Here is a 12,192-nt window from a genome sequence, read left to right on the forward strand (position 1 = left end):
AGCAGTTTTGGGAATAAGAGATAGGAGGGTTGAGTTTAAGCCTGTACATACCTTTTGATTTCTTCGAGATTCTTCCACCACGTCCAGAATATCTTGGCCCAAAAATTTCCATCCAGCCTGGTAGAATTCAATTGTGAAACCATCTGGTCCAGGGGCTTTATTCTTCTTCATCCCTTTCACAATCTCTTCTACCTCTTCCAGAGTTGCTGCCCTCATAAGAGCTAAATTTTGATCCCTGGTAATCGTGCTTGGAATCTCATTGCATATTCTCTCAGTAGCTTCTCTTCGATCTTCATTGGGTTCTGCAAGGAGATCTTTGAAGTGATTTACCAAAATCTGTTCCATTTCCTCATGCTGAGTTACTCGAAGTCCTTCTTCATTTTTTATGGAGAAGATTCGATTTCTCTGTCTTCGTTGAATCATTGCCTGATGGAAGAACTTCGTGTTCCTTTCCCCTTCTCGTAGCCAGTTCACTCTAGATTTTTGTCTCCATAAAATCTCTTCCTGTTTCCTTCTTTCCTCCATTTGGCCTATCAGTGTCCCCTCTTCTCTGGCAAGATCCTCGCTTCTGCCTGCTATTATAATTTCTTGTTGGATTTTCTTCATCTTTTGATCTAGAAGCTGTTGGTCCTTGAGGATATTCCCAAATTCCTCTTGGTTCCATTTTTTAATTTTTTCTTTCAGTTCCTTCAATTTTAGTTGGAAGGTCTGCATCCTGCTTCTTCCTCTTTGTTGGCTTTGTTTCCACCATTCCTCTACTTTCGTCATAAACGTTTGATCCCTTAGCCAAAAGGCCTCAAACCTGAAAGGCCGTTTCTTGGGGCTGGCTTTGATGTCAAGCTCTATTCTAATTGGCTAGTGGTCAGAACCCATTCCCGGTAAAATCATTGCTTCAATGAATATGTCTCGATTTATGATCTGCTCTGATATTAAGAATCTATCCAGTCTGGAAGCAATTTGGTGTATACCGCCTCTTCTGTTGTTCCAAGTGTAGATCCCATTTGTCGTTTGAATGTCTACCAGTCTTTGTTCTGCAATCATATCTCTGAAAGCTTCCATATCTGAGTCTGTTCTTCTAAGTCCTCCCCTTTTCTCCTTTAGAGATGTGATCATATTGAAGTCTCCTCCAACAATCCATGGAGATGCTGGAAACATGGAATGTATAGTTTCCAGATTCTGAAGGAAAATCCTGCGTTCTCCCAGAATGTGAGGGCCATATACACCTGATAGAAGAACCCATTCCTGAGATCCTATATTCCTGAATCTTCCTGAAAGGATTCAAGGTATGCTGACCCAATCTTCAAATTGAATCTCCTCTGGGTTCCAAAGGATTGCTAAGCCCCCCGCACTACCTATAGCATCCTGACCTATTATCTCATAATGCGGCTTGAAATTGCTCAAAATATATTTTAATTTTTTTTCTCTGATTTTTGTTTCTTGAACTAGCATTATAGTGGGTTTATCTCTTTTAAGTCTCTCTTTCAGATATCTTTGTTTCCCCTTACTATTCAACCCTCTAATATTCCAAGTTGTGATGATCATTTTAACAATTTAAGGGGTTGTTGGAATACCTGTTATGAAACCAGCTCAAGAAAAGATAGAAAAGATAGATCAACGCCTTAGAATTCAGCCTTTACGAGGGGGAAACCTCCTTTACATTACATAAATGAACAATTATTTGATGATTCAAATGACAAAACCTCCTTTCTATATATAGGAGTCTAAGGAGTCACAATATAATCTAGCCGACCTAACAATAATAATATAAAGCCACAAAAATAACAATAGAGGGATTCTATGGGGCACATAAATAACAATATGGGGGTAATAGGGGCACAACAATATAAATAAGGGGTATAACTATAATAGTAATGGGGTAATCACTAGTATTATAGGGACCCAACATGCCCCTCTCCTTCAAAAAAGTGTTGTCCTCAACCCTTGAGTAATTCTGGATACTTCTGCATAAAATTCTCATCCTCCCATGTGGAATCTTCAGCGGATAAGTTCTTCCACTTGATAAGATACTCTGAAATTGATCGATTTCGTAGCTGTCGAGTTCTTGTTTCTGTGACTTCTTCTGGTTCCAATATAATTTTTCCTTCCTCGTCAAGTTCTGGCAATATTTTTGAATTGGGAGCTTGTCGCCTATAACCTTCTTTAAACATGAAACATGGAAAACTGGGTGCAATCGAGAAGCTGCAGGAAGCTCCAATTTGTATGCCATAGTACCAATCTTTTGCAACACCTTGTACGGACCATAATACTTTGGTGATAGTTTATTATCCTTCTTAGCTTGCTTTAGGGACATTTGCTTATATGGTTGTAGCTGTAGGAATACCCAATCACCTACATCAAAACTTCTTTCACTGCGATGTTGATCTGCCTGTTGTTTCATTCTATTTTGTGCCAACACGAGGTTATCCTTTAAGAGTTGGAGGACTTGTTGTTGATGTTCGATGTGATGTTCCACTGCTTGAACCTTAGAATTTTCTCTTAAATATGATGTGATGGATGGTGGTTGATACCCATAAAGTGCCATAAATGGGGTCATTTTTGTTTCTGTATGGAAGGAAGTGTTATACCACCATTCAGCCAGAGGCAACCATTTGACCCATTGTGTCTGTTTATCAGATACAAAGCAACGAAGATATCCTTCCAAACATTTGTTTACTATCTCAGTTTTCCCATCAGATTGAGGATGATAAGATGAGCTATGAGCTAACTGAGTACCAAGACAAGAAAATAATTTTGTCCAAAAATTTCCAGTGAAAATGGGATCTCTGTCACTTACAATAATCTTTGGGTTTCCATGTAGCTTTTGAACTGTTTCCATAAATGCAGTAGAAACTGTACTGGCTTTAAATGGATGTGATAATGCACAAAAGTGTGCATACTTGGTAAGTCTGTCAACTACCACCATGATGACACTCTTTCCCTCAGACTTGGGTAAACCTGTGATAAAATCCATTGAAACCTCCTCCCAACGTTGGCTTGGAATGGATAAAGGTTGTAATAGACCCGGTGTCTTAATTGTTTCAACTTTATTTTGTTGGCAAACCAAACATTCCGCCACAAACTTTTGAATATCTGATTTAAGGCCATCCCAAAAAAATTCCTTCTTAACCCTGTGGTAAGTTTTTAAAAATCCTGAGTGCCCTCCTAAGGGAGAAGTGTGCAATTCCATAAGAATCTTTTGTTTTAGCTGGGAATTCTTACAGAGGTATAAGCGATCTTTGTACCATAATGAATCATTTTGCCAGCTAAATGTATCAGAAGTACTGGAATCTTGTTGTAGCTTTCGAATAAGTGCCCACACTTCTTCGTCATTCTTCCATTCCTCCCTTGCTTCGTTTATCCAATCTGGTTGGATAATAGAAATGGCACACAACAATGCTTCCACATCCTCATCCTTTCTTGAGAGTGCATCTGCCACCACATTTTGCTTCCTTTTTTGTAGATGATTTCAAAGTCATAACCCAACATCTTTGTGACCCACTTTTGTTGCTCTTCAGAGGATAATCTTTGTTCTAAAAAGTATTTAAGGCTATCATGATCCGTTTTTACCTTGAAGTGTCTTCCCATTAGGTAGGGTCGCCATTTCTTAAGTGCATGGAGTATTGCCAACATTTCCTTCTCATAAATAGCTTTGCTTAAAAACTTTCCCTTGATTGGACGACTTTCAAAAGCAATGGGTCTTTCATCTTGCATTAGAACAGCACCAATTCCATTTCCTGAAGCATCACATTCCACAATAAAGGTTTTTGTGAAGTCCGGTGTAGCTAAGACCGGTGCTTGGCACATTGCCTCTTTAAGATGTTCAAAGGCCTTTGTTGCTTCCGGAGTCCATGAAAATGAATCTTTCTTCAATAATGTTGTTAGAGGTGCTGCTATTCTCCCAAATTCTTAACAAACTTGCGATAATACCCTGTCAACCCAAGAAATCCTCGCAGATGCTTTATGGATGTGGGGATTTTCCATTCCTTAATGGCTTTAATTTTGCTAGGGTCTACCTTAACTCCTTCATGAGATACAATATGACCCAAATATTCCACCTCCTGGACTCCAAAGAAACATTTGGATCTTTTTGCATATAATTGTTTCTCCTCCAATAGTTGTAGCACCCTGTCAACATGTTCAACATGATCCTTCCAAGACTTGCTGTAGATTAGTATATCATCAAAAAATACTAACACAAATTTTCTAAGGAATGGTTTGAAAATTGAATTCATCAAACCTTGAAATGTTGAAGGTGCATTGGTAAGGCCAAAAGGCATGACCAAAAATTCATAATGACCCTCATGAGTTCTAAATGCCGTTTTCGGAATGTCTTCAATCTTCATTCTGATTTGATGATATCCCGAACGAAGATCCAACTTGGTGAAGTAAATTGATCCATGCAATTCATCCAGTAATTCATCAATGACAGGAATGGGGAAATTATCTTTAATAGTGAGCTTGTTGAGCTCCCTATAATCCGGACACATGCGCCATGATCCATCCTTCTTGTGCACCAATACTACTGGAGCTAAGAAAGAACTTTGACTCGGTTGAATTATACCAGCCTCTAGCATTTCTGCAACCATACGTTCAATTTCACTTTTTTGGACATAGGGATATCTGTACGGCCTGATGTTTGGAGGAACACTTCCTGGAATCAGATGAATAGCATGATCATGATCACGCATAGGTGGGAGACCTTTGGGAGTCTCAAATACCTTGGAATGATTGTCCAGGACTTTTTGGAGATCTGGAGAAATAGATGATTCCAATGTGGAAACATCTAGCGAACATAATTGTGCAATTACACCTCTTTGCTCCTTTTTTAGAAGCTTTGTCATGCCATTAGAGCTGATTATCTTTCCTGGTTTCCCTGCAATACCCCTTAATTCAACTTCCTTTCCTTCCGTAGAAAATTTGATGAAAAGTTCTTGAAAATTAAAAGCTATTGTACCCAAGGATTGTAGCCATTGGACTCCTAGTACAACATCAGCACCTCCCATTGGAATGGAAAGCATTGGGCTAGTCAATACATATTCTCCCATGGATAGCTTGATATTATGGCACTTTCCAGAGCAATTTATTGTTCCTCCATTTGCAATCATCACTTGACACTCTGGTGCTGGATATAGGAAGCAATTCAATTCTTTTGCTACCCTACAATGAATAAAATTGTGGGTGCTTCCTGAATCAATCAACACTATTACCTTTTTCTTCTTGATTTGTCCTTCTATCTTGATGGTTTGAGGAGTGGTAATTCCCGCCAATGCATTACAAGATATGGTCGGATTTATTTGTTCTTCATCTAGGCTTTGTTCCTGGAATATATCCTCTTCTTTTGACCTTTCTTGCTCCTTTTCTTCTTCCTCTTCACAATCTATGTAGAATAATTTCTTCTCAGCACACTTATGACCTTTTGTGTATTTGCTATCACAATTGTAACAAAGCCCTTTTGCTCTTTTTTCTTCCAATTGTTGTGGTGTCAACCTTGTAGGTTGTGGAAGACTAGGGGCAACAACACTTCCGTCTTTATAGTTGTGAGTGGTATGCTTCCTAGTTGCCATAATTTTGCTTTCCATTTTTCTTGCTAACCTGAATGCCTTCTCTAATGAATCAGGTTCCCAAAGGCGAACATCATGTTGGATATTATCCTTTAAAGACCCTATGAACACATCAATCCTATGCTCCTCTGGAATATCTTTTACCCTTATGTTCAATTTTTGGAACTCCTCAATGTGCTCCATTATTGAACCCTTTTGTTTGAGACTTATCAATTGGCTAAAAAAAGTGTTGCTTTTTGTATCCTCATAATGTGCTATCAATTCTTCCGTAAAAATTGCCCAAGTGATAAATTGTTTACGAGAACAAAGCCATTGATACCATACAAACTGATTTGGTTCCAAATATACAGTTGCCATACGTACCTTTTGTGCATTTTGCACATTATTGAGATCGAAGAATTGCTCCATCTGTAATATCCATGTGGCGGGATCCTTGCCATCAAACTTCCTCATATCGATTTTTGGAATATGGTGATTCTTCGATCCAACATTAGCGTCTATGGAATCATGATTAACATTTCTTTTGTTCTCATCATGAGTTTCCTTTACTACCTTTTCACCATTAGTAAGTATTTCTTGTAGAAAATTTGTCAAATCTGTCTTCAAATATGCCATGCCTGTCTTCAAATTTGTGTTCAAATCTATCTTCAAATTGTCCATCTTAGCTTCCACGCCATTTATCTTAGCATCTGTTAGCTTTTGTGAGCGTGACATTTGTTGCACTTGTTCTTGTAATTTTGATATATCATGTAGCATTTCTTCCTCTTCTTCATGAGTCATGCTAGAGCTTTTAGGTTCTTTACTAGGTGTTTGCATTTTCTTTCCTCGGGGCATCAGTTACCGATAATAATGCTCTACTATGCCCTTTGAATTCCTTCAAAATAAATTTTCAAACCAAGCTTAAGCAAAAATTTAAAAAAATCTACACACCTTTTTTCACATTGTAGGAGCTCGATATTGCCTCTGATGTATCTCTTTATTTTCCAATCATATAGTTCTGAATTTTTGACCTGTAGTAGCTCTCCATGTCCTCTTTCCAATGCCACCAGTCTGATCCAAATTGGATTCTCTAAGAAAGAGTTATGCGCAATCTCCCAAGATGACCTAATTATAGACCTTTCCAGAAGAGCGAAGTTCTATGAAGTGCCACGTGTACAATTTTTTATATTTGGTTCTGAAAACGATATACAAGAAACTACAGTCCGTAATATTTCTGTACCTTCTTACGAAATTTCAATCTGATTCCCAAAGAGAAAGTTATGACAATTTTCCCTAGGTCACCTGTTTTGAATGTAATTCAGTAGTCTGCAAAAAGACCAACTTCCTCAGATCATATCTCCGAAAATATCGTGCGAAAAGCTCTGAAATTCGGACCCAAGGTTCCGCGCGATTTCTTCTCAAGCGGGTTTTTCTTGCGACTTCTAAAACGTTACAGAAAAAAAGTTATAGCGAAAATGCCACGATGACCTGTTTGGAGCAGCGAAACCCTAGAATCCAAAGCTCTAATACCAAATGTTATGAAACCAGCTCAAGAAAAGATAGATCAACGCCTTAGAATTCAGCCTTTGCGAGGGGGAAACCTCCTTTACATTACATAAATGAACAATTCTTTGATGATTCAAATGACAAAACCTCCTTTCTATATATAGGAGTCTAAGGAGTCACAATATAATCTAGCCGACCTAACAATAATAATATAAAGCCACAAAAATAACAATAGAGGTATTCTATGGGGCACAGAAATAACAATATGGGGGTAATAGGGGCACAACCATATAAATAAGAGGTATAACTATAATAGTAATGGGGTAATCACTAGTATTATAGGGACCCAACAATACCTCTGACAAGGGCACCACTCTTCCTGAGTTTACCATTATTTCTCGAACCATTTAAATGGTCTCACTCATAGGTCTTCTTCCTCTTTTTCTTTCTCCTTTCCCTATAGTTCCCACACCTGTGCTTTTTCCTCCTTGTGCCCCTAGCTGTTCTGGATGATTTATTATTACTATCCCTCATTTCTCCTTGTATCTTTGGAACATGTCTTTATATAATTATTTTTAGTCTTCTGGTATGAATCTTTCATCTAGATGCCTCCATTCTTGCAGAAGTCTCTTCATGACTTGTTCTTCCTCGCTTCCTTTGTCCTGTTGTGGGTCTAACTCCATTTGGTTTTGATCTTGAGGTTTTTCTGTTTTCTGCCCTTCCTTTTCTATTTCCATATTAGTTTGCACTTTATTTTTTCCTTTCTCTTCCTTTATATGCTCTGCTGTTTCATCTTCATTGTCCTCACCTTCCACTTCCATTTCCTCTTCTTGTAATATTTCAAACTGGTTCTAGCTTTTTTGAGTGAATTCTGGAGAGGGTGGATTCTTCTTAGTTTGTTCTCTTGGGGATTTTCTTCGCCACAACACTTCTGTAAACCCTTCATTGTCTCCTCCTCTTGTCCCTTCCTCCTTTTAAATATTCTCCTTTTTGCTCAAATCTGTTGGTGCTCCATTGGCAGTCATCGGACATGATTTGTAAAGATGGTCGTATTCATGGCATCGTCTACATTGAAATGGAATATGTTCATAATCAACTGGTTGTTGCCATACCTCATCATGGTATTCGACTTCAATATAGTCCGGAAGTGGTTTTGTGATATTCATGTAGACATAGATCCTGGCATATGACGTATATCTACCTCTTTTGGTAGTTTCTTCCACCTTGACAAAAGTCCCGATTGAGTTCCTGATCCCCTCTAAAATCTCTAGATCCGAGAACTCTATTGGAAGCCCAAACAGTCTAACCCATATTGGTGCTGCTAACATTTTCTCCTTATCTAGGTTATAGCACTCTTCCCATTGTCTCATAAAAAGACCTGCATTATTGAAGAAGTAAGGTCCCTCCTCAAAGATCCTCTCCTTATCTTCCAGGTTAGCAAAAATGACCGTAAAGAAACCTTTTGCCCCTAGTTTTAGGTCGATATGCCCCTTAGGCTTCCATCTCTGTTGTATCCATTTAACCAAGTCCTTCTCAGATGGCCATGTGCCGACAAACTTATAGATTAGAGCGTGATCTTTCATATAGCCTCTATATTCTTCAAGTTTATTGTTTGGGATAACAAACCTAGGTTTTTTCGTTGCTCTCGGCAAGCATCTGTTCCCCATCCTTGCTTGCCATATTACTCCCATGACCGACGCGTCCTTGCTTCGTCTCCCTGTGCCGCCACTCGATCTGTTCCTACTTGTTTCTCCTGTTGTTACATTTTTGTAGGAGGGGATCTCTCCCCCCCATCCGGCTCTGCCATTTCTTTTGTCAGTCCTATCGATTTTCGGGTTTTCTTCCTCCAATCGAACCGGTGATCTTGCTTAATCTGATCTTGTGCAGGTGGGTTCAGGTTCCCCCTGCACCCTGATCTGGTGCAGTTCCACTAGAGGCAAACCTTTTCAAAACCCTAACCCTAGGCGTTTCTCTTCAGCGCTCCCTCCAACATCCACCACAAAACCCCATCATTAGCATAAGAATAAAATCTTAAATTAAATTAAATAATTAGTTTCTTTAAGTCTAATAAACCAAATTTTTCTCTTAACTTACCTTAACCATTATCATTGCTTTCTTCAAATAAATAATATGAAAAAAACAATAATGACTAAATAAATAAGTAATTATTATATGGTAATATACTTTGAGGGGAAAACCATGAGAATACAATTACTTAGATGTTCAATTTGAATCTGTTAGAACCATCGAGGCGGACTTTGAATAACGATTTGAAATAAAATCAGAGATGAAGCTAAGATATCTACCATGGATCGACATGGACGTGAGAGTCTGGACCATTGACCTGATCCAACCTTCCTATGGCAATGGACGACCACCATCTTCACCTGCTCCATGTCCTGCTAATTTCCCAACCAATCACAAATATTAGCCACATATATATGGCGAAGGCGTGTAGATAAATCTCTCTAATAGAGCCAAAATGCAAGTGGAGAGTGGAGACCATTGACCTACCATGGAGACCTGCCATCTTTCCTCACCCCTCTCACCAACCCTTCCTTCACCTGCTCCATGTCATACAAATTTCCCCACAAATCACAAATATTAACAATAAAAATGGAAAGAGAATGTGAAGGCTTGAAATACAATTATACATCTCTATGAAATCTGAATGGCAATCCAGTTTTATATATCTGACATGATCTTCCAATTTGGTGGTCGTAGTCATTCGATATCTTAAGCGTGATGGATGGCCTTCATGGTGTGTTGTGGATGTGGCCATAGAACCAAGAGGGACACTCATTTCTCTACTCTCCACCATCGCAATCATCAAATCAGTCGTATTTGTAGGCCTGTCAACCACCACTACTATATTCCCCATTTCATCACAAATAGCGCTGCCTCCAATCTTTGATACCTCAACTGTCACCAAGCTGTCACTGCCCTCACTACATGTGAAGTCTGGTTGTTGCAGGGTTGTGCTGGTGGCTGCACCCTCCTGAGATTGAGCACATGGGAGCTTCTTCAATTCTGATTCCAACTCTTTATTCCTCTCTTCAAGTTCTTCCATCCGCGATTTGAGACTAGTTAAATACTCTCTCGTGTACCCCAATATGGAAGCCTTGTCTTTCTGCAAATATATTAACAACAAAACTCATTTTTTTTTGTACCTACTTCTAACTTAAATTTAAGAGAAGAACTGTTTCATATATTTTCAATAGCTATAGAGATTAAATCCCAAGGTCAATGGTTGGCCATAAAAATTCATTTCTTTACAACAAAAATCTTTATTTTCATGGATCGTACCCTTGCACAATGAGGGATGACTGAACACAACGCCTCAAATCTGTCTTTCAATTTATCTCTCCTCTTACGCTCAGAAATATTATGATGAACTTGACTGCTAGAAACCATAGACAATGAGACTTGTCCCAGTTTTTCTGCATGAATATGCCTCAAAATTGCTAGGCATCTCTTCAATTTGTACTGACCCTCAAACATCGGGGGCATAACCAACTTACTTGGCGGTCTCCAGATGCCAAATGCACTGAGAATGATGTTCCTTGTCGAGGGGAAGATTGGGAAACTGTCGGCCCGATTGGTTTGTGGGAAAAACGGTGGGCCTGGAACCCAAAGTTGCGCTCCAAGGCCACCGGTCAAAATCCTAGAAGAAGGCCGCAATTGCAACATTTGCAGGTAAGCGTCAAACCCAGTAGCCAATTAAGAGGCGGACATAGAATGTTGGTGGGTATTCTGTGGTATATTGATTTGATCCCCTGTAAACATGGTGGGACACTGTAGATATGAACTCCCAGGTCTGTTAATAGAGCGTGATAGAAGCAAAGAGCAAGATGAAGTTAATACACTCGTCCCACACGTGGCCATGGGCAAGGGGATAGAAATATTGGGTGACATGATAGTTACACTCGCCAGGAGGCACCTTGCTGAGATTGTTGCAGAGTTGTGCTTGTGCCTGCACCTTCCTGAGATTAAGCACGTGGGAGCTTCTTCAACTCTGATTCCAAACCTTTTATTCCTCTGTTGAAGTTCTTCCACGCGAGATTCGACATTGGTTAAAGACTGTCTTGTATAGGCCAATAGGGAAGTCTGGTCTTTGTATACATATATCAGCAACAACTCATGTTTTGGACCTACTTCTAACTGAAATTTAAGAGAAGAATTACTGGCCATTGCATTTGTTTTTAATGGCTATAGAGAATATGTCCCCAGTTCAATGGTTGGCCATAAAACTCAAAAAGCTTTATTTTCATGGAATGTACCCTTGTGCAATGAGGGATGATTGAACGCAATGCCTCAAACTCTCCTTCAATTTCTCTCTCCTCCTAAGCTCAGAAATCATATGATAAACTTGACTACTAGAAACCGTAGACAATGAGACTTCTCCCAGTTTTTTTGCATGAATATGCCTCAAAATTGCTAGGCATCTCTTCATTTTGTACTTGTTGGAAATAATACTAAGAGGGGGGGTGAATCAGTATTATCAGATCAGATAAAACTTTTCAATTTCATACTCAGAAACATATACGCGACTTCAGTTAAGTGAACCCGCGTGTACACGCGACTGTGTCTAATGCAACTAGCGTATATCTAGAGATCTTATGATTCAGTTAATCTTATCTTCAGTAAATGCATCAGAACATTATTAAGCATATTAACAGTAAACAGGTGCAGTACAACAGAACAGATCATCACACAAATGCCACACACATGAACACCATGATACTTGGTGTGGTGGTTGCCATCAAGTCCAAAGGGGGAGATTGTTGGCATTATGATTCAAGTGTTGTCCTTGATGGCAACTCACTCAGAGGTTGGTACAGGTGCTCAGAGACTGGTACAGGTGATGACAACTTAACTAGTGGACAGATCTCAGTACAGCAGGACAAGAAAGAGATATACGCAGGTTCAGCAAGGAGAATCAGCGTGTACATGCAGGTTGGCTTCAGTAAAAGCGCGTACATGTCAAAACATACCCAGATCATAATAATAAACATGCGTCAGTAGATCTAGTCTATCCAGAGTCAAACCATATGAAGATAATCATTCCAAGCCTTGAGATCTCGTTCCATCATTCATCATCCTCCACATGGGTGAAACCTTGGTTCAGATCACCAACCCATAACCA

General features: G+C 39.3%; 1 protein-coding gene across 1 annotated transcript; it reads right to left on the reverse strand.

Moving 5' to 3' along the window:
- Positions 1–8,020: 8,020 nt before the first annotated feature.
- Positions 8,021–8,713, reverse strand: LOC149185699 (uncharacterized). Its single transcript, XM_089409110.1, has one exon. It carries the CDS (start codon positions 8,711–8,713, stop codon positions 8,021–8,023), a length of 693 nt encoding a protein of 230 aa, XP_089265236.1.
- Between the last annotated feature and the right edge of the window lie 3,479 nt (positions 8,714–12,192).

Source organism: Pinus tabuliformis, chromosome 3_1, assembly GCF_031772625.1.
Source record: "Pinus tabuliformis cultivar Carrire ecotype Pingquan chromosome 3_1, CPIR1, whole genome shotgun sequence".
NCBI lineage: Eukaryota > Viridiplantae > Streptophyta > Pinopsida > Pinales > Pinaceae > Pinus > Pinus tabuliformis.

Coding starts and splice junctions, on each gene's coding strand:
- LOC149185699 (XM_089409110.1), bottom strand. CDS start 8,713: ATGGGGAACAGATGCTTGCCGAGAGCAACGAAAAAACCTAGGTTTGTT.